This window comes from Pyrgilauda ruficollis, unplaced genomic scaffold (genome assembly GCF_017590135.1).
Source record: "Pyrgilauda ruficollis isolate IOZ18807 unplaced genomic scaffold, ASM1759013v1 scaffold14, whole genome shotgun sequence".
In the NCBI taxonomy this organism is placed as follows: Eukaryota; Metazoa; Chordata; class Aves; order Passeriformes; family Passeridae; genus Pyrgilauda; species Pyrgilauda ruficollis.
Genome location: NW_024512543.1, coordinates 8,170,487 through 8,194,984, shown reverse-complemented (window position 1 = coordinate 8,194,984; position 24,498 = coordinate 8,170,487). Strand labels below are relative to the sequence as shown.

Genomic DNA, 24,498 nt, shown 5'->3' with positions numbered 1-24,498 from the left:
CATGCTGTTTCGGTAAAAATATCTCTCCTTAAACACTACTGTTTAATCTACAAACTGATTCTTCTGAGCTCTGAATCTGAGAATGGAAAAACAGGAATATGCCACAGAAGTGCCCTCTGAAATGTTTCAGAGACAAGCATCTACTCAAATACTAGGTGCATTGGTAATTATTCACTTTTGCCACATTACAGCTGCCTTTTTAAAAAAAAATATTGTTGCCCCTTTCCCATTTGGCTCTTTACATGCAGACTTGTTTCTTCAGTGCTTCTAAGTCTGCCTTTTACTTGAGAACTTCTCAACTTCTATGGCTTCTTGTACAACTAGCACAAATGCATGATGATAGCTAAGAGTACTTTAAAGTACTGTGAATAGATTTTGTTCTTTGTGGGATGAATTCACAGGGACAATAGTAGAATCTATGGTGGGGACAGGCTGTGGTATGAATTCACAGGGACAATAGTAGAATCTGTGGTGGGGACAGGCTGTGGTATTCTCAAAAGGAATAGGAAATCTGCACTATGTCACTTGAACTGTTCTAGCAGCAGAGGCAGAAACTTGTTTCTTTCCTTTGCATAGCTTGCAGGCTTGACAGCCGGTGGACTATGAAGTGTCTTCTCCAGATTGTTTTCATCTAAGATCCCTCCCTTCCTCAGGGTGGTTTTGCTTCTGAAAGTGTAAATTTGTTTACCAGTGTACAAAATGCAAGAAAACCAGTCATGCTAAAATCTGGATTTGTAGTTCTGTTTTGCTCCCTGGTAACAGTGTCATGAAACACGAAATCGTGAAACTGATTTCATAGGGCTTTTTCCCAATTCTAGTGGCCTGCATAATGAGTAATTATTTATATTTTCCAGTATGAAAGTCCTGGTCTGTTATATTTGTGTTGAGGGTGGTAGCTGTATTTAAGAAAGCTCTGGCATAAGAATACAATTTGGGAAAGATCATATTATCCCAGATTTTTCAGAATGTATTTCTATAAAAATCTCTTTGCCAAGTGTAAGATGATTAATACGATTAATGTAATGCTGATAAATTCAAGAGATCGGTATCCTCAAAGGTTCAATAGTAACTATTTTCTGTGGCTAGATTGACATATGATCTTGTGTAGTTCAGCTGGAGCATTCCACAATCTGGGAGATACTTCCAATAAAACCAAAAAATCCTGGGAGCTTGTTTATTGAAGAATCGGTGTTATAACTGCTTCTCTGTCGTGTGTTAACATTTCTATAAATACTTCCCGGTCTCAAAACTACTGTTAAATGTGCATTTCCTTTTTTCTCAGTTTCTTCAGTCATCACTTTCGTTGAAAGATAACACGCAAGTCTCTGAAGGATTTTTGATTTGTTATAAATAAAGGAATTCAAAAGTAAAATGTTGCACTTCATAGTTTTGCAGAGTGCAGCACAGTTCTGGAAGGAAATGTAAATGAAAAAGCTCTACTCTGTATGAGAAAGAAACATTATACTTTTATAACTGCCTCCTGTAAAATGGGAATGTAACAGTGCTAATGAAAAGTAAAAATTGCTTGTAGGCTTTGTGATTTGCCTAGAGGTAGGTGTTGCTGTCTTCTGATGCTATAGTTGTAACCTACAGTTGTGCCTTACTGTCCCGGTGAGACTGGATGTTGTATTTATCAATCCATAAATAAACCTTCACTGTATAAACAAAAACCAAAACCAAACCATCCCCCAGCTCTTCCTGTAGGGCAACCAACTATCCTTTAATTACTGGATAAAGCTAAATACCAGTAAAAGAATGGTGCTAGCAGGTTTTACAGATCAGTTTCCTATAACTGATAGAGTGTTATTTATTTTCAGAGATTGATAATCCTTTATTCTGCTGGCAAAACATGAGCTGCAGAAGAGGACACAAAGGCTCGTTTGTGACATTTGTTCCTACAAGCTCCCACCTCAGATATTTTTGCTAATGCGCTTGAAGGTGAACACAAATGGTCTAACAGATGTACTGCAAAAAAAAAAAACCTCATAACACAATCGATCAAAGAACAACCAACCTTCCTACAATAAAAAAAAAGATTCTCAACTATCAGAATCTAACTTTGCCATTAGCAGAATAAATCGCATGCAAATAAATATCTTACTCAATATTCTGAAAACTGTATATATAACATGCAGTTTAAAAGGTGGTGGACAGAAAGTGGTGTTTTAGAGACTGAGATCTTAAATTTGTTAAATTTAACTAAGCTGTACAGATACAAGCAGATTTCCACTAAAGTAGTATTTTTACCATACCTGGTTGCTTATAAAAGTATTTTGTCTTGAGAAAGGTCATCTTGAAGGTGAACATGATGGCAGCTCAGAGATGGAGCTGCTTAATATTTCATCTTTGTCTGTTGAAAAAGTAGTACAAGGGACAGGATTTTAAATAGAGATGAGCCATTCTCCAGTCTTCTGAGGGATAGTCTCTTCAAATCTGCAGCCATGAGTTGATGTTGAGACTGGCTGGAGGCTTGACTGCCGAAATGTGTGGGTGCAAGAGGTTACCAGAGTATTGTGAAGAAAGCAGAAATAGGTTTGATATCTAAATCAGTACTGAAACCTGTAGGCCCCTTAGCTTGGCAACAAATAGGAAAAGAAAAGAATCCAAATACAGGATTTGACTCATGAAGAGCAGGGGTAAAAATTATGTTCTGTAACTGTACAATGGAACATAAAAACCTGCTTTTGCTTCTTTGAATCTGGAGCTTTGGTTGTAAATAGAATGTGGGTATAATACTGGAGTTAGCAAAAGCGGTTCATTGCAGGCTGCTCTAAAACGTGACGCGGCAGAAAAGCGTTGTATTAAATGTTTGAACACACGTGTAAAGATTTGGAGTGAAATAGTTTGTAGCAATCTGGGATGAATCATGGTGAGACGGGGGTGTTTCTCGACAGTTTTCTGAATGGGTACGTACTCCTCTTCACACTCTTCAATGCATCCACCCATCAGCTAGAAGTGCAAAATTACCGCTGCTAAAAAAAAATTATTAAAAAAAAAAAAAAGGCAGATGACAGAAACCCGGCCGAATGACTGAAGGCAGAAGGACTGAAGGCCGCCTTTGGGAGCAACCACGATGCTCGGTGAGCTCAGCAGGTGCTGTAGGGCCGCCGGACCGGGACCCTCCCCGGCCGGCTGTGCGGGCGGGTGCTCAGCCCGGCCGCCCTTGCGGAGCGGCCCCTTTAAATCCCCGTGGAGGTCACCGCAGGACTCGCCCCGGGCCAGTCCCGCTCGCGCCGCCCGAGCCAATCCCTTCGCTGTGCCCTGCCCGGGGCCAATCCGAGCGGGCCGCCTTGGAGGCGGGAGGCCAGTCCCCTGATGGACGGCGCCGCTGGCCAATCGCCGCCAATACCGGAGGGCTGATGCACGGGCACGGCACCCAATAGGCTCGCGGTCGAGTGGGCGGGCCCGGGCGCAGCGAGCCCCCGCCGGGAGGCCGGGGGAAGGAGGGGAAGATGGCGGAGTGAGGGGCGGAGGAGGCGGAGTGGCCGGGCCGGCCGCGGCCCCGCGGCTTCGGCCGCGCTCAGGTGAGTGCGGAGGGAGCAGCGGCCGCGTCCAGGCCGGAGCCTGGTGCCGGATCCCTGATCGGGCTGGGACCGAGCGCCCGCGCACCCGCCTCCCCGTCCTGCCCCGTGATTGGGCTGGGCCCGGGCTCGGGCTCGGGCTCGGGCTCGTTCCCGCGGCGCCGGGCCGGAGCAGTGGGAGCGGCTGGCCGCCCTCGCCGCGCCGGCCCCGAGCGAGGAGCGGGCCGGTGTCCGTGTGGGGACGGACGGCAGCCGGAACCGGGCCGGTGCTACCCGCTCGCCGCCCTGAAAAGTCTGAGCAACTTCGGCGCTGGGGACGCGGGCGTCCTGCAGCTCCGGGCTGCAGCAGATGGCCGAGCGGGAGAGCCTGCTCCCTGCACGGCGATACCCCGCAGCCCACTGCGCACAGCTGCGGCCGGCAGCGACCTGCGGGAGGGAAAGCCAAATGTGTCATCTGAAATGAGGCTTCGCATGTCTGGCTACGAGCATAGCGCCGAATACTGCTACGCTGCTGTTACCGTTCTTATTCATGCGATGTGTGGGCTGGATGAATTCTGCTAATCTGAATGGTTGTATCCTTTTATGATGTCTGTAGTGCTGACACAGGAGTGCGCAAAAGGGATGGCTTCCTAGTTGTTTGACAAAACCAGAAGGTACAAAAATCTGCCCTGCAAAATAAGTTCTATGGAAAGTGGAGAGATTATGGAATTTGATTTAGCTTTATAAATTCATGTTGATAATAAGGTAAAAAGAATTTAAGACACCATGAAACACGTGAAGTTTATTGTTAAACTGTCTTCTTTCCAAGTTAGTAGCATGCAGGCCAGGTATGCCCTGAATTCTTCAAAATTGTCCGTGGTATTTTGTGCTAGAGAATGATACTTAGTTTAAATTTGAAGGGAAAAAAAAAAGGGAGGATCAACAGTTCTTACTGAAAGGAAAATAATTAGTGTCACTGGCATGAGATTCCTTGTGTTCTATATTTGATAGCAGTTCTTAAAATCTCGAGTTCGTCCTAGAATTGTGACTGCATTTTCAATCTGCAAGTCAGGTAAAAGAAATAAGTTCAAGTGGTTAAATGAGAAGCATAGCTTTAGATTTTGTGGAGACATGGTGTGTTTGCACACATGACCTAATAATGAGGTAGTTCTTTGTAACTGGTGAAATAACTCAAATATAAGCATGTCTTATAATTAGTCCTGAAAGCAGTAGCTGCTTAGGAGAAAAATTTCTTAGGGAACATTTTGCTGATTTTCGTGTGCAACATTACTCTTGTAGTAACAGTAATAGCGTTAGGACCAACGTAACATTAAGACACAGTATGCTGCTACTGATGAATATTCCTACTTCTATATGTCTGTGCATGAACTTTTAAAATATGCTAGGAGATTTGTCTTTGGCATACTATATATAAAGAAGAGTCTGGAATATCACTTGAACACTTCCCCGTGTTCATTCTTAAAAACTAAAAAAGGAGCAGTGTTTGAAACCAGTCCTGACATGCCAGAGTTTATGTGAGTGCGAGATGCAAAACCTTCACAGTCTTCAGGGGATTTAAAAAAAGAGGATTTTTGTAAAATAGAGTGTGGAAGAAGGGTTGTTTCTTTGCCTGAACAGTATTCTATAGCATATTCCTACAGAGTGTGTATCACAGAATTGAAAGCTCATCTTTAAGCAGTTTTCCCTGTTTTCTCTGCTGTGGTACGAAGTACTGTTAACATATTGTACCAACAATGAAGTGGAGGTGCATTGGAAACCTGTTAAAAGAGGAAAGGGGTTTTATTTAAAAATACACAGTGAAACGAAAAATTAAGGTGGAGTGTGTATGTGTCTCTACAGCAGCCAAGCACCATAGCAGCATGCTATGGATCCAACAGACTGGCAGTCTGTGTTGGCAGGGGACATCAGGTCCTTACTGTCTCCTGGCCTCTTCCTAGGCTGGCAACCATTCTAGGCTTCAGATGTGCCTTTGTGTACCCTTTTGGAGGGGACATTGCCCTGTGTCTCTGCATTGTCCCGACTCTGTGGGTTATCAGTGTTGTTTCCAGATCTGGGTGTCTTCTGAAGTGGCAGGGAATGCGAGCTGCTCACCTGGGTGCTGCTAAGGTAAGCCCCTTAGAGCCCAGTTCCTGCTCAGTGTTACATTTGGTGCCTGCACACCCCGGCACTCCTTTCTCCAGTCACACCAATCTTAGACTTTCTTTTACAAGTTCTCACTTTTGCCTCATAGTTTGGTTTTAGATGCCTAGTTCAAAGTTGCCTAGAAAGCAAAAAGAGCATTAAATCAGCTAATTTTTTACAGGACTGTAAGCTACTTTCTGTTGTATTTGTGTTTGTAATTTAAGTGTTTGTAGTTGTCCACTTTCCAGGTTAAATTTGACAGTTTTTAAGCCATAGGGAAAACCATAGTGTATTTGTGTAGGACTAATTTTGCTTTCCATATCTCCATCGGTCTACACTGTACTTCAAATTTTTTGTGTTTTGGTCTTTCTATATTAACCTGTTTCTAGATATTTCCTTCCTTACTTCCTCATTCTTCTCAGGCTCCAGGCAAGAGATGAGGATTCGTCTTCTGAGTCCTTTTGGTTCTGCTCATTTCCTGGAGGATTTGTGTCTGTGTAAGAGTCAAAGATAGTGTTTTGGAAAGCCAGATATGATGGATCTCAGTTTTTGTTGTACCTTAAAACAGAGCATGGAGGGTGGAGTGAAGGTTGGTTGCATAGCTGTATTCTCTTATATTAATATAGTCTCCAATTCCAGTGGAGATTATTCCATTCCGCTCCAATTCCATTCTGATTATGTCAGAACACTGACTTTTGTGGGTTTTATTTTGCCATACTGGTGGATTGGTAACAGAATATGTTAATTTATATGAGAAGACAAATATTGCAGTTTTGCTGGTAAATTTATTTGTGAGATACTCCTTCACCTCTTTTTGGCTTTGGAATTCTTGAAGTTACTGAACTTCTTCGATACGGGCACCTATCTGAATGTGAGATTTAAAGTTCATGGAATCCAATCTCTAGTTATGGTAGAGCGAAAAAAATTAATGGGCAATAGGTCAAGACTTAATGAAAATAATACATTCTGAATTTTTAACAAAGAAGGAGTCACGTAGGCAGTGTTGAGCTGTCACAGTTATTTCTTGCTCCACATCAATTGATTGTACGTTCAGTGCAGTATGAAACAAGAAAAATGGCATTTTTTTCTTTGTAATGTCCACTAGCTTTTATCTGAAGAGTTCATAGTGTCACCATCTGTCTCAGTGCCTGCTCATTTTCAATAACGTTGGTATATATCCAGTTTTATTTGCAAGTTCTCTTGGACTACTGTGAACTCTGCTCATGTAATTGATGAAAGTCAGCTAGAGGGTGTATCAAGCAGAGTAGTTAAAAACTGGGGCATTCAAAGTCAGTGAACTTGTTAAAAATAAAAAAGTAGGTTAAAGCTAACTGAATTTCAGTGTTGGATGAACCATTCCTTTGCTTGAGTTGCTTTAAATGTCACCAGCTGCATTCTTTTTTAATAAGACTTACTTTAGTGTTTAATGTTTTAAACACATTTTAGTGTTTAGTTTAGTTAATTCGTAGTCTTAGTGAAAGAAGACCTAGCTTTTCAAATATTGAATTGGTTTCTATTATGACAAGGCAGTTTGGGATTATTACCAATTAATTACCAATCCTGGTAACTGTTCCTTTTTAAGTTAATTCTTTTGTGAAGCATTTGCTGTTAGTTCCTTAATGTCTCAAAATCACATAATGGTTGGCGGGTTCTTGAGGGAAAATTTGAGTAGGAAGGGTCAGAACTGACAACATGGGAAGGAAGTAACTACCCTGAAATAGGGATTGTCTGATGGCTGGGGATTTCCTGAAGGTCCAGGTGCATGGTGCTTTTAGAAATGCTGTGTTGTACAGGAGTATGGAAGGTAATAATACTTTGCTGAGGAATTTTGAATTATTTAGGTTCTGTGTGATGAGATAGTTCTGCTTATGGCAGTCTGATATTCTTCCAGTTAGGTTGTCAGCTGAGCATCCTCACTACAGCAGTTTGTTATTAACGTGAAAGAGTTTCTTGCCTTAGTGGAGACTGAATATGTGTCCATCTCAGGTCCCATGAAACTTAAATGTGTGCCTCCAATTATTTAAAGTTTGTGTGTCCTGGCTTTTCCACACTTGGGTCCAGTTCTCTTGATTTAAACTAAAAGAGGGGGTATATCTGATAATTTGAAAAATAACATCAGCATGTTTTATGTAGGAAGCCTAAAAATGTTACCTGGTTCATAGAAGGTACAGCTAATCTTTTGTGCCTTGTGCAGATAATCATGTATGATCTGAGCTGCTTCCTAGATGCAAATTTAATTTTGTTTATTCATCTCTTTCTTTCTAAGCTCATTGAAGAGGATGTGGAATGATCAAAAATAATGGTGAGTACAATTGGGAGGTTATTTAGGTACTAAATGTAAGGTACTAAACCAAGTTTGTCAGCTGATTTAGTTCCCTTTTCCCTGACCTAAGAAATCCATAATTGAGATTTTAATTTTTTGTAGTGTGCTTTCAGAGAACTGGAATGTTGCCACAGTGTCAGATTTCAGCTTGGGCTTTACCTTAAAGAAATATTGATTTGACTATTATATATTCTAACAAGAATAAATGCCTTGAAAGTTATAAAATCCCTGTCCTGTGATGTCATTTGCTCTGCTAAGACAAATTGTATTAACTTGGAATAGTTATGTTCAAAGTGTTATTTGTTAAGTGATAGGATTGGAAGGATGATAAAATAACCAAATGTAAATTATAGAAATGTAAAAATAGAAAAAAAAATACATTCAGAATTTCTAAGATTACAATAATCTTCTGTAGTTTTGATTTATTTTTTCCCAGTGAATGAAATAAAGATACTGTGGTAGTTAAGGTGTGCAGCAATGGGCTGTATTCTGTTCTCAGCTCTGTCACAAACTTTTGGCATGTTTAATTGCAGCTCTCCAGGTCTGTTTTTCCGCATCTTCATAAGAATAAGACTTTCCCAACAGTCTGAGTGTCGATGGTCAACAATGATCAGCTGAAATATTTGAGTGACTCAAGAGAGATATCGATAGTGACATGTACTATATTTCCATTTTCACGGTCTACTCACTGCTTCTAATGTAGGAGCTGAAAATTGTCACTGGAAGATTATTTCTGGACTTGATCGACGGAATGGTTAAGAGGTAATTAAAATAAGAAATACAGACAGGGAAAAGAGAGGAAGAGGTTAGTTGTTCTCACGTTCTTGTATATGAGAACGATTTTTTTTTTCCTTTTTTTGCTCTATTTTGGATCTCATACTTTAGCACAAGAGAATGGTAATAAACATTCTGGCAATAGCGATGCAGCAGTGCACCCAGCTTAATGCAAAAATATCAGTAACATATTAACAGCTGCTGTAACTAGGTAGTACCAGGTGAGTATCACTGATGGAAGGCCAGGAGATCTGAAAAGATGAGTTATTGAAATTTGTCTATGCTGTGGATAAGTGGGGAGAAATGAGTAAAAGTACGAAGCTAATGTGTGTGATCCTAAACCTGTTGTAAGTGCTCTTTTCCTCTCCAGCACTGACAGTTTCATAATTAGCTGAGTGGTAGTTTATGATGTCTCTTTGAGCTGTGACCTGCTAGAGCAGAGCACATACACTCTGTGCCATGTGCACTCTGCTGCTGCCTCGTCATTGTCATCTCTGTGTTGGAGACACGCTGAAGCCCCACAGCTAATTAACAGTGGTGTATTTTTAGCTGCATCGCTTCTGAGTAAGTGTACAGTTCAGCATTTCTGAAATGTTTCCTTAGCCAGCTTGTGGACATCTAAAGTTAGATACAGGATCTTACAGACCAAGGGACTATTGCAGTTTGTGAAACCAGATTTTATCCATTAGAGTCAGGCTTTTAAAGTAGTGAACTGGTGGGCATTTTAACGTTGATTGTATTTTATTCTGATTCCTAAACTACCTTCCCTGTTTTTTTAATTTGGAATTCCAGATCCTTTCCTAAGAAGGTGGTCTTCTTACTTGCTCAAAGGCTATGAAATGTGGATGTTTCTCTTCTAGCAAGCAAAACCCGTCCTTCATTTCCATGGAGCTGAATGAACAAAGGTCTGTCCACTTCTGTTTGAATCATCTCACCAAACATTTGATTCACCAGATGACTTCTCCCACAGAAGCAGCCCACTGTTTTATCAAAACTCAGAAGCAGAGTAACAGAAATCAACATTTGTTTTCCTAAAAAAATGTCTTCTGTGCCAGCTCTTCATTCAGCTTTCTGCATTCCGTTTTAAAATGAAAAATACTTTGTAATCAGATGCAAGCGGAAGCTGGTGTTTTTCACTGGTATTTCCTTCTTAATTTTAGGAAGGTTAAGTACTTTGCTGTGTCAAATTGGAATTCCTAGCAGACAAAGCGTCTACATGCATTGCTGTGTCAGACTGACCTGATATATATGAAAAGTTGCAGCAGGAAAACCAGAATGTTTTCTGCTCTGACATGAGGAAGAAGCTTACCAAACAACTAGGGGCATCTCATACAGGTATTTTCCAGTCCAGGTCCCAGGCCTGACTTTGTAGATAGGTGTGAACTCACATAACGCAGCTAATGCACAAGAACAAATACAGAATCACCTTGTCCATACTGTGTGTCCCAGGCTGTGATCAAAATGTGTATTTGCATGTGTGGACCTCTGTAAGTGCAGGATATGAAGAGCTTTCACCTGAAGAAGAAATTACTCTGCATCATTTCATTTTTAGCAAAGAAAAAAGAAGCTTTGAAGGCCTCTGGGGTAACAGGATAATGACTAGATTTGCATTATATCATTACCTTCCTCAGGCTTTTAATGAATCCTTAGCATCAAAAGGAACAAGACCATTCTACAGTAGAAGAGATGGGCAGAACATCTTTCTTTATTATAGAAATTAACTTCTGATGGGATTGAAGAGACCAGAGCTGTAAAGTTGCAGTTTCTCTACCTGGCTTCCTCAACACAATTTCAGCTTTTCCTACTGCTGATGAAATCTCATTTTTTGATTCTTTGATGCCTGAGAGGACCTGTATGTTTCCTCCATCTAGGTAGAAATAGGCCCAAGAAAATGGAATGTTAGCCACGTAAGAGGGGTGAGTTGAGAGCAGAAATACCTAGTTCAGTCCTTTTTCTGGCTCTTCTTATTCCTTCCCAAACTAAGGCACAATCTGGTTGTTCTCATGTTTACACAAGATTCTTTGTCTATGTAATTTGTGATTATATAGGATTTTTTCTGTCATTCTGGGATGGGAGCATATATTGTTTACGTGCTCCCTACTATGGGATTATCTATAACAAGTAAGATTTTTGGCAAAAAACTACCAGAACTGGGATATGTATTATATTCCACCTCAAAACTGAAACTCTTTTTAGTGCACCTTATTCCAAGCTTGTGATTTAGAAATGTGGCTTGCTAGCTTAAAGTATGGGAGATACTAAAATGGTTGGGGAAGTGTTCTAGATTTCTTGTTCTATTTTTCCTTTTAGAAAACTGCTGGAGAGAGCCAGACAGCGTGAAAGTAGCTGAAAAAGCAAACAATTGAAATCCTTCTTAAATCTTGGTGATTGATTGCCAGGGCAGCATTCTAGTATCAAAAATGTGGTGACATTTTATGGGACCAAGTTCCATAGTAGAGTGAGGACAAGTGTTGATGTTGATCCTAATTGTCCAAGTAATGTCTGTGTTTAGACTTGTTTTGTAACAATAGGATTTAATGACAGCTTTACCCGTTTTGTGTTTCCATGAAGCAAAGAGCAGACACGTAAGCTTAAAGAGTGGTGGGCAGGGCGCTGCATATCAAGTAATGCCAACTTTAATGAGCAGAGAGGTGCTCTAAAATGGTGTGTAACATTGTGGTGAGCTGTGTGATAAGAGTTAACATTGAGCTTGATGAGGCAACCACCAGCTTGGCCTGACTTTGCTGAATATGGTCTGAACTTTCTGGCATTGGAGGCAGCTAAAAAAGCGCACTTTGTTTTAGGGCCTCCTTATGTTGAAGTCAATAGGATTTAATGGAGATGTCTGTAGAAGCAGGATCCATCTCTAAGTGATGGAAAATACTGTCAATATCGTAGGATTACAGTGGTTGGGAAGTATGTGGTATAAGAAATGTCTGATTTTAGATCTGGGAATTTTCTTCCTTCTGCCCATACTTACCCCTCTGATGTTAGAGATAGCAATTGTTTCTTGCACAGCTTGATGACAAGACCAGAAGGTATTTTTGTTTTCTGTGGACATGTACGAAAATTGCAAATTTGCCTGACTAGAGAGCTGATAATCTAAGCTCCTTAAACTCATTATTTTGTAACCTGGCATTGTAACAAAAAAGTAGAATGACTGATTTTTTTCCTAACTCCTATTCATGACAGTGTAGCAGCATTAGTTTTTGAGTTTAATTTTAGAACATCAGGATTTTATTAGATAAAGGATCTGCGGCTTTCACAGAAGTAATACTCCAATAGTGCATGCCCAGAAGACCCCCTTTGGTGTACCTTCCTGGCCAGCACCTTTAAAGAGCTGCTGTGTTTGGAAATGCTGCTTCATCTGACTCACTCTTCCTTGCTCCGCTTTTTCTTTGTGTTGGTTGGAAATCTTCCCATGTGAAAGATTACAAAAACAAGGGGCATGTGCAATAGCTCATATATATATATATACATATATATATTTTAATACTTGTGGACAAAATGATGTTACAAGTTGTTTGAAAACAACAAAATCACCAATGTCTTCCATTTTGAGATGTGTATAGTTCCATAAGCATTAGTGCTTTGTAGCAAACTGTAGTGCCATGTTAGGACCAGTGCATGAGCCTAGTAGTATTTTTACAATTTCTGAGTGACAAATTTATTAGTAAACAGTGATGATAATGTAATTAACACTAGAAAGGATACAATAGGAATGTCACAAACATGGTCTAAACATGCAGTATCCTCCCTTTGACAATGGCAATGCTATCCTTAGAAATGGAACTCATTCACTTAATGGGCTTCATAGAATCATAGTTGACTTTTTGATATTTGTCTGTCTGTCCAACTGCAGTAGTAAGCTAGAGTATGCAAGTATCCATAATTCTCATCCCTATCGGCGTGATTCTTTTCTTTTAAAGCTTTGTTGTTTTCTTCCATTTTCAGTTTTATTGAACCATCCATTACCCATCCTGTGATATACTCACAAAAGTATGAATATGCTAAGGAGTTTGTGTGCATTGTGTACACATCTCTTACCTTCAGATAATTTACAAAGTCTGTTAAGTAATCTTGTCTTTTTTTCACCTCTGACTCTATGATTGTTATAGCTAGCAAAACATTATCCTCATTGTGTGATAAGTTAATAGTTGCAAAATGTGATGTGCTCATTATGCATAGAAGACTTTCCTCCATTACTGCAGGAATGGGGAACCTTTTTTGGCTGAAATCCTATTGAATCTTAAAATAACTTTGGTGGATCCTGCATTTACATACATCTTAATAAGAGAGAATACGTTAAGGTCAAAGGCTGTTGGAAAAGGATGTTGCAGGCTGTATCTGTGCAGCAGGCTGTCTCTAGCCAATGGATCAGAGATTCCCCACCCCTGTATTATTGAGAATTCAGTATCTTCTGTTTTAGGTAACTTCCAGTTTTGCTTTCCAGCTCTAAGCTCAATTTTAATGATTTCTGTCTCTCCCTCTGCTTTTTTCAGAAGGAAAGTTTAGACCAGGGAAGTAAAATTGATTTAGCACTCAATGGACAGCTTGGACTGGTCGAATAGGAGACTGGTATGATTCTTGAGATGTGCATTGCTCTGTGGATGGCATCCTCTGATTTCCTAGGAATAAGTCTTTTATTTGATGCCAGTGCTGCTCTTCACCCATTTCTCTCTTTCAGCTTAGAGAGGATACTGCATCTTTTTTTCCTGAGACCTGCCTGTAAATGGCCATTAGGGGGAGGGAGGGAATGGGTAGCTTGGTTTTGTAATTTTGGTACGATATATCTTTAAAGTAATTAATCAAGAAGCATGTACTTCCGTGCAATGACAGTAATCCAGGCAGAGTTAATGTATGTAACAGGGAAAAAAAACCCCAACAAAACCAACCAAACAACCCTCTGCATCTAATAAATTTCTGAGAAAATTGGACAGGTGGGCCATTTACAGCAGAGCTCTGGGGGACCTGTGCTAAGAGTCAGGTTCAATTCTAAATGGACATAGCTGTACCATTGAATAAAGTAGTTTAGTGCTTGGGAGAATCAATTGAAAAATACCTCTGAAACTGGAATGCAAAATAGCACAGTATGTAGGGGGAAGAATCCCTGATGCAAACAAAGCCATAAGATGATTTAATAAGAAAATAGAACTTTAGTAGCAATAACTGTTTTGCATGTGATAGTAAATAACTTGCATTAGCAAGACTGTACAGTAGAGTAAGTGGGTAATAACCAAATAAGTTTGTGGCGCTCTGTGCTGCAGGGAGTTGTGTGAAGAGTCTTCCTGAGAAGAAAGGTGAATTCTTCTTATGTTCCTCTCATTGGAGGGAATTTGGCACTTGAATACTAAGTTAATGAACTTGATATATATATATTAAAAAAAGAAAAGAAAAATTAGCTTTGCCACAAGTCTGAAGCACTGTCAGTGAGTGCTGGGGGAAGGGCAGACAGTTCTCTTTGAAAGGATAGCTGAAGTTTTTCTTTCTCTGTAGCCTAGTACTTGCTGTATTTCTCTGAGAAACTAAACTTTTCCAAATACTGTACTGTGAAGAGAACCTGATTCTAAAGTGAGAAGTTTTTGTGGTGGGAAGTGATTTTTGTTTTCTTTCTTTATCAAGACCAATCTGAGGTAGTCTTTAAATAAAAAAAACCTCAAAACATTAGAGAGCACTTGACCCTCAAAACATTTGTGCATGCCACGCACAACTGTAGAAGTCTAAAGATGCTACAGCAGAAAATAATTTCAGCTTTGCTAAACACTGTTTCAGACCACAATTGATTTCAGTTGATGCCTGAAGTTTTGCAGAGGAAAGTACTGTGAAGCCTCTGGTAACACAAAGGGTTATTGATCTTCACCTGTAGATCTGCATCCAAAAAATTATTTGCCATCAAAGGGTTGCATAAAAGAGCCACAGGAGTTCTAAACTGTTCCTAGTTGACACTTTTCAGTGTAGATACCTCATCAATGGACACAGTGAGCCCCAACATATAGTAGTGTATTCTGAACAGAATCAGATCAGTCTGGCTGCATTTCTTCTGCAAAGCTGAAGTAATTTAGTCTGTTAAGCTTTCAGCTTAATGGAAGCTTCTTGTGTTTTTAAAGCATGGGGGTGAAGCACTTTGGTTCTTCATAAACGGACAGTGGAACTGTGAGGGCTGTGAGCATTTTTGCAGTATAAAGTAACAGGATAAGCATGAGACTGTCTAAATTAAGTGTTGGCTAATATGTAATATGCTTATGAAAACTAATTGATCTGAAAGATTATAATCAGCTTAAATTCCAACTGTTGATTTTTTGATAAAATTGGAAGCTGGCCATAGGGGACCTTCATTTGATTGCTCTCTGATTGCATTAGATAAATTATGAAATCTGTGATCAGCAAGTACATTTACATAATAATGAAATTATAATGAAAACAAAGTCATATTCATGCTTCAGAAGTATGAACTTTGTGGCTGAACAGAATTCTTCAAGGGTATATCCACTCAGAACAGAGGGGAGGAAATAAAGACTGATGTAGCCAGGCAAGCTATCTACATATATTTCCCAGTTCAGGCTTTTAGTAAGGATCTGAATTCTGTGGGTTGCTGACTAGGAATTACTATTCACAGCAAGAAAAGAAATCCCTTTGCCTTTCAGCTCTTGTACTATGGCATGACTTTTGCTTCAACCTCCTTGCTTTAACAGCTTCTAAACTGAAGTGGAAGTGTCAGGTGCTACCACTCTTGAGTGTGGTATATCAAAAGGTATAATGACCAGTATGGACATGCCTCCTTTAGCAGTACTAAACGCAGATGATACAAATATGTTCTGTTTGTATATCCAGTAGTGCTGCTGCAGAAGGTCTAGCCAGTACTTGTGTTGGGAATTGTACCTTCTGAAACTGAGGGTATTTGTCAAATTTATAGAAAAAATAAAGTCTTGCAAAGACTTCTTGATAGTAAGTCGGAAGAAATTGTACTGAGCTTGAGGATACTGACACTTCACATGAGGATTACATTGTCAGGAACTGGCAGTCTGGCTTTTTGGGGGGCAGAAAAGGAAAAAATATTGAAGATAGAACTATTTTTGATGTATAACAAATCTTAGAAATTAGTGCTTCTTGCATCCTTAGGAAACTGGCTGGTCTTCCTCCAAAACTAATATTCCTGCTTGCTGATCAGGTACAGAGCTTCAAAATGACAATTCAAGTTAGATTCCATTGGATTTCTTTCATGGAACGATCCAGCATTTTGCCCCTGTAGCACTTTGACTGGCGCACAAAAGCCAACAGTTGAATCAGGGTGTCTTGTTCAACAGTGCAGAGCACTAACCATGGTTTCTGATGTCTGTTCCCTTTCAATCTCTACACTTCCTCCTGCATTTTAGAGAAAGTGTCAGTGTTCATGATGTCAGCAGAGCATATTTCTGTCTCTGAGCCTATGTACCGGGTTATAATACAGACAAACTTGCAAGACTTTTACCCCATCTAAAGTTAAAGACAGAAGGTAACTTTCTGTTCAGTGTGTCCTATGTAAATCCTGTCTGCTTCTCTCCACTTCCCCTCCAAATGAGTGTGTTTGCAGGTCAAATAAAAGGCAGGTAGTTTGTAATGCCTTAGGCATGAAGAACTGCATGGAGAAACTGAAGGAAAGCGGCACAGGCCCACAAACCAAATCTTAGAGCTAGTATTCTAATTATGCATGATTCAAAATGTCTAGTGTAATGTAGTTATTACCAGTAAATTGAGATATGCATTTATACATAATGAAGCAATAGGAATTAATATACCAATAGCTTGAACTTCCTGCTTTGATTTTGGGTTTTTTTAGAGAATGTGCTGCCTCTGTAGAGAAGGGGGCAGAATGTATAGATAGGGACAGAAGCATGGCACCAAAACTGTAAATCGGGAACCGGAATCAGCAGAACTCGCCTTTATAACCTCTAGTCTGGTTCATATCACTGTCCTGAGCATGTAAACAGCAGGGCATGAACTAAGCATGTTTAGAGGCGAGATGAGGTTTCTCACCTGCTGCAGCTGTAGCAAGGAAAAGGGTGCAGAGTTTCTTACATGGTGCAGGGGAGCGACTGGTGGGAAGGAAAAAAATCAAACCCACAAAAAAATCACCCCAAAACCCAAGCTGACAAATGAGTAACAGGAACCACAGACTCAAATTGAGTGTAGTATTTGCCAGACAGTAGGTAATAAGCTTGAGTGTGGTGAGAGAAATTATTTGGAGAATACTGAAATTAATAAGCACAGTACATATTTTTCAGGTGTTGAATAGCTTTTTAAGAGACAGTATTTTCAGGTAACTCTAGCCACATAGGCAGCTGTACTGAAGCATACTGGTACCAGCCAGCAATAATGGCATCTGCAGGAATGAACCTGAAAATACTGGTAACCTTGTATATTTTTTAAGTTCTTTAAAGAGATTTTTAAAAACAGAAAATGAGATTTGATCACTGAAGGTCTTTATCTTCTGCAACAGAGGTTGCAATTGTCTTTTTTTCTTTATTTCACTTACTAGATAAAAGGGAATTTGGGTGCCATCTTTCTGTAAACTCTTAGTGTGTTCTCTGTAATTCAAGTCTCTTAGTGGATAATACAGTCAATTTCTGCTGGCAGTTTGAAAATAAGAGAATATGTGGCATAGCCTACATCTCTAATACTTTTCCAAGTTTAAACTTGTAATTAAACATATAGAATACTGGCTTGTAATTGCAGAATTCCATACTTGTAGCTTAGCTTAATTTTGTAAGTGGGCTTAACTTGTGCAGAACACTTCTCCATGTACAGAGGCTCAGTCCTCTCTAAGTAGAAAGAAGTGTCTTGGAGGAAGAAAAGGTGTGTCAAGTTAACTCCTGTTCATACTTCGTAGCCAACCATTCATAAAGCACTGTGTTTTGGGTTTAGAATGGGAAGTGTGGTTTTACCTATGAATGCTCTTTTTAAATATGTAAGGATTGCCAAATGAAGATATGAATATTAGAAGATAACTATTCCATGGTATCAAAAGTTGGATTGAATGAAAGTCTTTGAGCCAACTTCTTCAAGAAACAAGAAAATTTCTAAGGCAAAGTTAGCCCAGTGGTTAACCATGGTAACTTTTAATTCTTTAGAACACTATGCATGGTTTTAAAGTCTGTTAAGTATTGTAATGAGTAAGCCATTGTATTCTTTGTATTTCCCTTCAGTATAACTTGGGGAAAAGCTACTTCAGAATATCAGTGAAGTTATTTTCCTTTTGAAAAATATAACAGCAAAGGAAAAATATTAGGTATAAATTCCTAAAAATTACCTTAGTACTTAATAGGCTAAAGAATACTTATACTGAACTTCTGATAGCATTCTTGCATGGATTAGTGGAGGAAATTATTGGTGTGACTACAGACTATGTACTCCCATTGCACACGTTTTACATGGTAACAGTGAAAGAATGTCTCCCTGCAAATTCTGATTTTCTCCAAAAGGCAGCTTGCTTTTATATCTATGCATCTTTGAGGATTTCAAGATAAGATTTTATTCTTTTGACACTGTAAAGAGGAACTGTTTAAAAATGAACCTGGAAACTCTGCACCTGTATACAAACTTTTTTAGCAATAAAGCAGCACAGGCTGAGAATGCACTAAAACTGGATGTGTCATCTGTTCAGAAGACAAATTAACCAAATTACTGTACATTCCACTCCACTTCTGAGGTCTACTTGCTGTAGCTTTGTCAAAACTTAACAACTCAGGCTGAATTCATATATGCTGGATATCTGCTTTGGGGCCACCTGTCCCAGCATGCACAAGCTCTTGTGCACTTCATGCACCAGAGCTTCTGACTTAAACAGCAGCTAAACAAAAATTGTTATTCCACTCATTCTAAGATGCATAACTTTGATCCCTTCAATTCTCTGCTTCTTGTATTCATTGCCTAAAAGTAACAAGGCCCCTCAGAAAACTGTTTTATGGACGTATTGTTTATTGTTTCGGTGACTGCACTTCCAAAAAATTTCTTCTGTGGTTGGTGGAGGTCTTCCCAGTTTCAAAGATTACAGAAATGCAGTTTAAAAATTTACCTGCTATTCGTCAGCACATACTCATTATTTATTTAAATCCATGCTATGTAATACAATTTGTGGAACCAATACTTTAATGCTTCATAACAAATGAGGATCCAAGCAAGATAAAGTGATGGGTTTTTTCTGCAAAATAATCAAAGGAAAAGAAGGAGGCCTAGGACTCACATAATAGTGGCAGTGATTTAGACCATAGGAATTTCTGAGTTTCAGCTTTTATTTACGAAGTTCTTTCTTCACAACTTTAAATATAATACAAAAATGTAACTGACAGCTTTCTTTTTCTTTTAGGGATCAGTACTAATGAAGCAAAACAATTTTACATTATTCATAATACAGACATAAAATAGCAAGAAACAGTCTCAATGCAGAAACTAGAATGAAAGAGCAAAAGCAAACAGTCCCATTATCAATCCTATTTCTTAGACTCATGCAATTACACAAGCACTAAGGAAGTACTACATAGGTGGTATTAGAATTTGTGAGAGTCCCTCCTCTCCTTGCAGAACAACTGTTGATACTCTATGGTTGTGCTTATGACAATGAACTGAGACCATAAGAACTCCCAAACAGAAGGCAGCACAGTGAGCATTAGTAGCAGCCTAAGTACCAGCTGCCCACCTAAAACCTCTGAGGTGCCTTATCTCAGTGAGTTTTGTCCCCTCTGCTCCAAGCAGAGTTATTTTACAAATAAGACAAAACACAGAACTGGCAGCAGCAGCAACGAGGTCTGCAACCTGCTGGTGATATACATGGAAGGAGAATGCAATTTGCATCACTGGAATTAAGCTGATCAAGTAAATAGAATCCTCTCTAGACTACTACAGCAAACTACTAACTTTCCATAAATTTATTATCCCTTTTGGAAAAAACATTAGTCCTTTAGGCAGCAAAGGGGAGAGGAAAAGGGACCTTAATCTTCCAAAAACAAGAATTAGGGATATTCTGTCCCAGTAAAAAAGGGTAAGTAGTGCTTTCTTTTCTGTAAAATTATTTTCTAAATATTTGGAAATAAGTAGAACCAATTTTCAACAGAGAGCGATGCCAATGAGCCATGAGTAGGTATTTTGAATGAAACATCCTAACTGGCCAGGCAATCATAACTTCGGGAAAGCAGTGCTTCCACGATTGTGTAGAAGACTGTTCCTTGGTTTCATAGTTAACATTCCAGAAAGAAATGTTCAGTTGCTCACAGCCGTAGCTGGCAAAATTTGACTCAGTCATGTTCCTGGGGCTGCACTTCAGCAGACGTGGAAGGCACGTGGGTTGCCCTTTACCTGAAATTCAAAACCTTGTGCTCTGCATCCATGGTGCCATCCAGACTCATGCTCTAAGAACATTGCAGCATCTGTGACGTGCTTGTCTGCTGCTTTTGCAGGCAAGGCATACAAGCAAATCTCAGAACTATTCAGGAGTCCATTTAGCAGTGGCTCACATATCAGATGTAGCTAATGAGCCACTTGACCAAAATGTAGCTGCCATTAAAACCAAGGCTGCCATTAACAATGTGTCTGTATTAAAAGGCAGGACAAGAGCTTCAGGTTTTTAAGAATGTTCAGTTTGTAATGGTGGCTCTTGAATAGCATCACCTTGTTAAGTATATTTTGCATAGCTCCAGAAACCTGACTTCAGTATTTCAAAGGCTGGTTTTCCCCTTGAAGTCATTAGAAAAACCAAAGTTATATTTACAGAGCCTCAGAGAGTAACATGCTGCATGGGTGAGCTATTCAGTCTTCCAAGCTTAACTTCAGTGTGTCAGATTCTCCTCCTGAAGGGAGGCACTTCATCGTCAGTTCTTTCCACACACAGTAAAGTGACAGATCAATACTCACACCTGGTCTGGTGCATTATTTCTTTGTAATGACCAAACTCAGCAGAGATGCAGAAACAACTCCAGCAGTTCTTGAAAATGGGTATTGGTTGGCATTAACTCTTGCACATCCTGATAGTAAGTCATCAGTAAGGATCTGTTGAAGAGTTTTGCCATTCTTCTGTTACATAATTATTTTATCCAGCTTCCTAGTCAATAATTCTACACGACCACTTAACTCCACAAGCTTTTCTTTCATCTAGGAAAAAAGAGAAGAGTATTAAAATTAGCAAAAAATCTTCTAACACTGGATCTTTGAATGACCTGCACCCCACTTTAAGTGGCTAAAGAGCAGCTCACTTTCAAGATGGGAAAATATAGAGGGGCTTGATCTCTATACTGCATGTTTAGTACTGACAAAACCAGCACCCAGATCAGAGGGCTCATTAAAAACTGGAGATGGATCAATGTTTACCTGTATCAGCCCTTCCAGGGACATGATGCAAGATGGAGATGGAGTTGCTGCAGTTTTACTGTGATGAACCTGAACTTTCCTAGTTAACTCAAGTTTTCACACAGTCAGAGACCTTCTTTGACAATATGTGGACACCCTGTTTCCTCATTAGCTTAGGAATACATGTGGACATTATGTCTCAAAAAGCAAAGGCCAGATGCTGGAGCTTGTTCTGGTCAACAAGCAAACTCTCTACAGTCACATAATTTGTGTTTGCAATGAAGTGCTGTCATATTTTTACTTCAGTCATGTATTATTACTAAATCATGTCTCAACTTCAGAAGTTTTATCTAGATAAGATTTTTGTATTTTAGCCTCACTGGACCTGTTAAAACACTCTGATCTTATAGAAACTGGAAGATGACTTGGAAGAAGACTGAACTTAAGAAATATAGAAGGCCCATTACAAGAGAAACTAAAACCTAAATTCAACCCCAAAAAAAAGTAATGAAAAAATTATCACATAAATAGTGGATATGCTGGCTGTCTCCTACACACAATAATTTATTTGAGCTAAGGCACAGGCAATTAACTGACATAACTAGTCAGGTTAAAGATAGAACATCCAACTGGAACACCAAAACAGGAGGGAGGTCCTAGAGTTCCCTCTGAAACTACAATTACTATCATGCTGTTTTGAGCTTATGCAGACATAAAAATATAACTTTAAAAATCCCTTTCAAATAAAAAAAGGTATATTTTTAAATTCTTCAACAATGACATCACAAGTCGTAATACTTAGGCCAAGTCTGTATAAATGATTTCAGGGTTTTTTTTTCTCTGCAAGGTATAGAGAAAAAGGATAACAAACTTGCCAAAATTTAGCTACAACTGGGTATGTTCCGCAGCTTAGAGGTCTTAGAAAATGCTTCACGTCTCATGAATTGAGTCAGTTATTGTCAAATAAGGCAGCATTTTTTTCAATCTTAGGCACTAAAAAATCCCACATTTGTGTCAATGTCTTTGAATTAATGTCCAAAATTATCAGCATTTTAAAAGTATTTTTCATTATTGTGGAAATCTTACTTTCTGCATGTTTTCCTTTAAGGTCACAGCTGGAAAATTCACCTTAGAAGCTTCTATAATCATTTGATTTTTTAAGAGGTAACTGGAAAACAAAAGGGGAAAGGAAAAAAAAAACCACAAGAAAAACAGTTTAAAAACCTATAGTTGCACTGTTTAGACAGACGATTTAAGATGATTTTAAAGCAGATACAAGGTTGTTGCCAAAAGTAATAATTATGAAAATATTCAAAACATAACAATGGTTTTACTTTGGAATCAAGATCCTCTCATCACCTGCTATAAGTAATTTACAGCTGCTGTAGTCAAGCCCTCAGCCTGTCATGGAATGACTTTGATAACCTTACATTAGCCAGATGAATCTGGAACTGAAGAGATTTCAGCATTGCACACAACTAAATACGAAGTCTTACCTTACACAAGGACACTCAAGAGGTGCAAGGCAAATCAAAGGGATTCACGTCAACACAATTTAGACATCGAGAATATTAAAATCCCACACCAGTGTGCTCAGAGAAAAGTCAAACCACTTTTGTTAGCTGTAGGCTAGTTGTACAGTAACTTACAGCCACCTGTGAAGTCAGTGGCCATAAGAATGCAGTGCACTCACCACATGATGCTGTCCTTGAAGAAACAGAACAAGTCCCGGAGATGTGCCAGGTCACTGCCAGAAGAATAAAGAATGAAGCCCACGGCCAAGCCACAAGACCGACACAATAATAAATAATAAGCACTAAAAGGAGAAAGGGAAGTGTTTTTAAACAGAAGCTTTCAAAACCACAGATGCTATATCTTTGTCAGAGGGCATCAAATCTTCAGTTCCATTGGGCAAAATCCAAGGCATAACAACGCAACGCCTCCTCCTCCAAAAAGTAATATGTACAAAAACAACATGACCATAAGAAATTGGGCATGTTGTGAAAGAAGTAATCTCTCTAATAAGTGAAGTAGCTATTAAGGAAGAAAATGCACATCTTATTATCACAGAGTGGTTTAGAGTATTCTACTCAAACATTATTTAAGTAATAAAACAATGCATGTACCAGTTGTAAATTCTTTCTAATAAAATATATGATTACCCCATGCAGAGAGAGGGGCAAGGAAAAAAGTCAAAAAAAGAGCAATCTTATATTGAAAAAGTTCCCAGTCCTGACAGTTTGTAAAACAGCCTTTAAAAATTATTTAAACCAGCTACTGGTTCTGTAAGCCCCGAGATGACATTTTACATTCTTCCTGTTAGACTGAGTTAGCTAACCTTGCAAACGGTAAGTTCCTCAATAGGGCAGCACAAATTTTTTATTTTCAGTATTAAAAAAAACCAACCAACCAATAGCCACCCCTCCCCCGAAACCAAACCAACCAAACCCTGAGATGTTTTAAGTAAGAGACCTTTTAGGGAAGGGAAGAAAGGGACCTACAAGTTAAGCTGTTTTCTGTCTTATCTACTGCATTGCTCGAACGCTTCTCTTCACCTACAGAGGTTATAGCAGCAAAACTCTTTGATTTCAAGTGAAAACTACATCCCTACAAAAGGTTTCTCCATCCGAAGTGTGAAACAGGCACAGAAGTCACTTGGGAACTTGCCAGGCCTGTCAGAACCCCCGCGCCCGGCTTTGCCCGCACGATTTACCGCGGCGGCCACTCACGGCAGGCCCGGTGCCAGAACTACGGGACCTACGCACCATCCCAGGAGAGCTCCCTCGAGGCCGATCAGCAGCGAGTCCTCCCAGGTCACATCGCTGGTGACTTCTGAGGAGAAAGAGACGCGCTGCAGCCGAGAGCTCCCGGCCCACCCTCCGCCCGGCCGCCGCTGCCCGCCCCGAGCCCCGCGCGGGGCAGCGGCGCCTCCTCCGCACCCGCCGGCCCGACGAGGCACTGACTGAAGCAGACGAGGATGCTGAGCTCCGACGGCTCCTGCCCGCACAGCTGCAGCGAGTCCCCCAGCACCGTCCAGCAGCTACGGCAGTGGAACACGGCGCACTCCTCCGGCAGCGGACCCTGCCGCCGCGGCGGCGATGCTGGCTCCGCGGCCGGCGGCAAGGAAGACGACGGCGGCGACGGCGGCGATGGCGGCGGCGGCGGCACGGACAGCGAGGCCCAGGCGGTAGCGGCGGGGGCAGGCGCCCGCTCCAGCACAATGGCCCCGGAGAGCTGCGGCTCCTGGAACAGCTTTTGCAGCCGCTGCCGCACCGCCATCTCCTCCCGCCAAGCGTTCGGGCGCGGGGCCCGCCCCCCGAGTACCGCGATTGGAGCGTGGCCCGCATCTCTGCATTACCATTGGTCAGCGGGCGCGTCAATCGCCGCCGCCCGCGGCTATTGGGTAGCGGGCCGCACCGCGCGCGCCTTTCTCTGCCGGGAACG

At 40.4% G+C, this 24,498-nt stretch overlaps 1 protein-coding gene and 1 long non-coding RNA gene across 6 annotated transcripts; one reads left to right on the top strand and one right to left on the bottom strand.

Moving 5' to 3' along the window:
- The first annotated feature begins 18 nt into the window (after window positions 1–18).
- Window positions 19–22,765, top strand: LOC121349598. Of its 2 annotated transcripts, XR_005954563.1 has the most exons (5): window positions 19–3,524; window positions 7,909–7,944; window positions 8,499–8,727; window positions 9,532–10,655; window positions 22,163–22,765. It is a non-coding gene; the product is annotated as an uncharacterized LOC121349598 (long non-coding RNA). The 2 variants fall into 2 exon arrangements; XR_005954562.1 differs by lacking the exon at window positions 22,163–22,765 and having other exon boundaries at window positions 9,532–18,352.
- OIP5 (Opa interacting protein 5) lies at window positions 15,200–24,347 on the bottom strand. 4 transcript variants are annotated; one of them, XM_041460187.1, is made up of 5 exons: window positions 23,994–24,347; window positions 23,820–23,886; window positions 22,748–22,870; window positions 22,141–22,222; window positions 15,200–20,859 (listed from the first exon to the last, which is right to left on the bottom strand). In XM_041460187.1, the coding sequence occupies exons 1-5, from the start codon at window positions 24,331–24,333 to the stop codon at window positions 20,785–20,787; spliced, it is 687 nt and encodes a 228-aa protein (XP_041316121.1). In that variant the 5' UTR covers window positions 24,334–24,347; the 3' UTR covers window positions 15,200–20,784. The 4 variants fall into 4 exon arrangements, with proteins under 4 accessions (XP_041316121.1, XP_041316123.1, XP_041316122.1 ...); XM_041460189.1 differs by having other exon boundaries at window positions 22,748–22,801; XM_041460188.1 differs by having other exon boundaries at window positions 24,018–24,347.
- Between the last annotated feature and the right edge of the window lie 151 nt (window positions 24,348–24,498).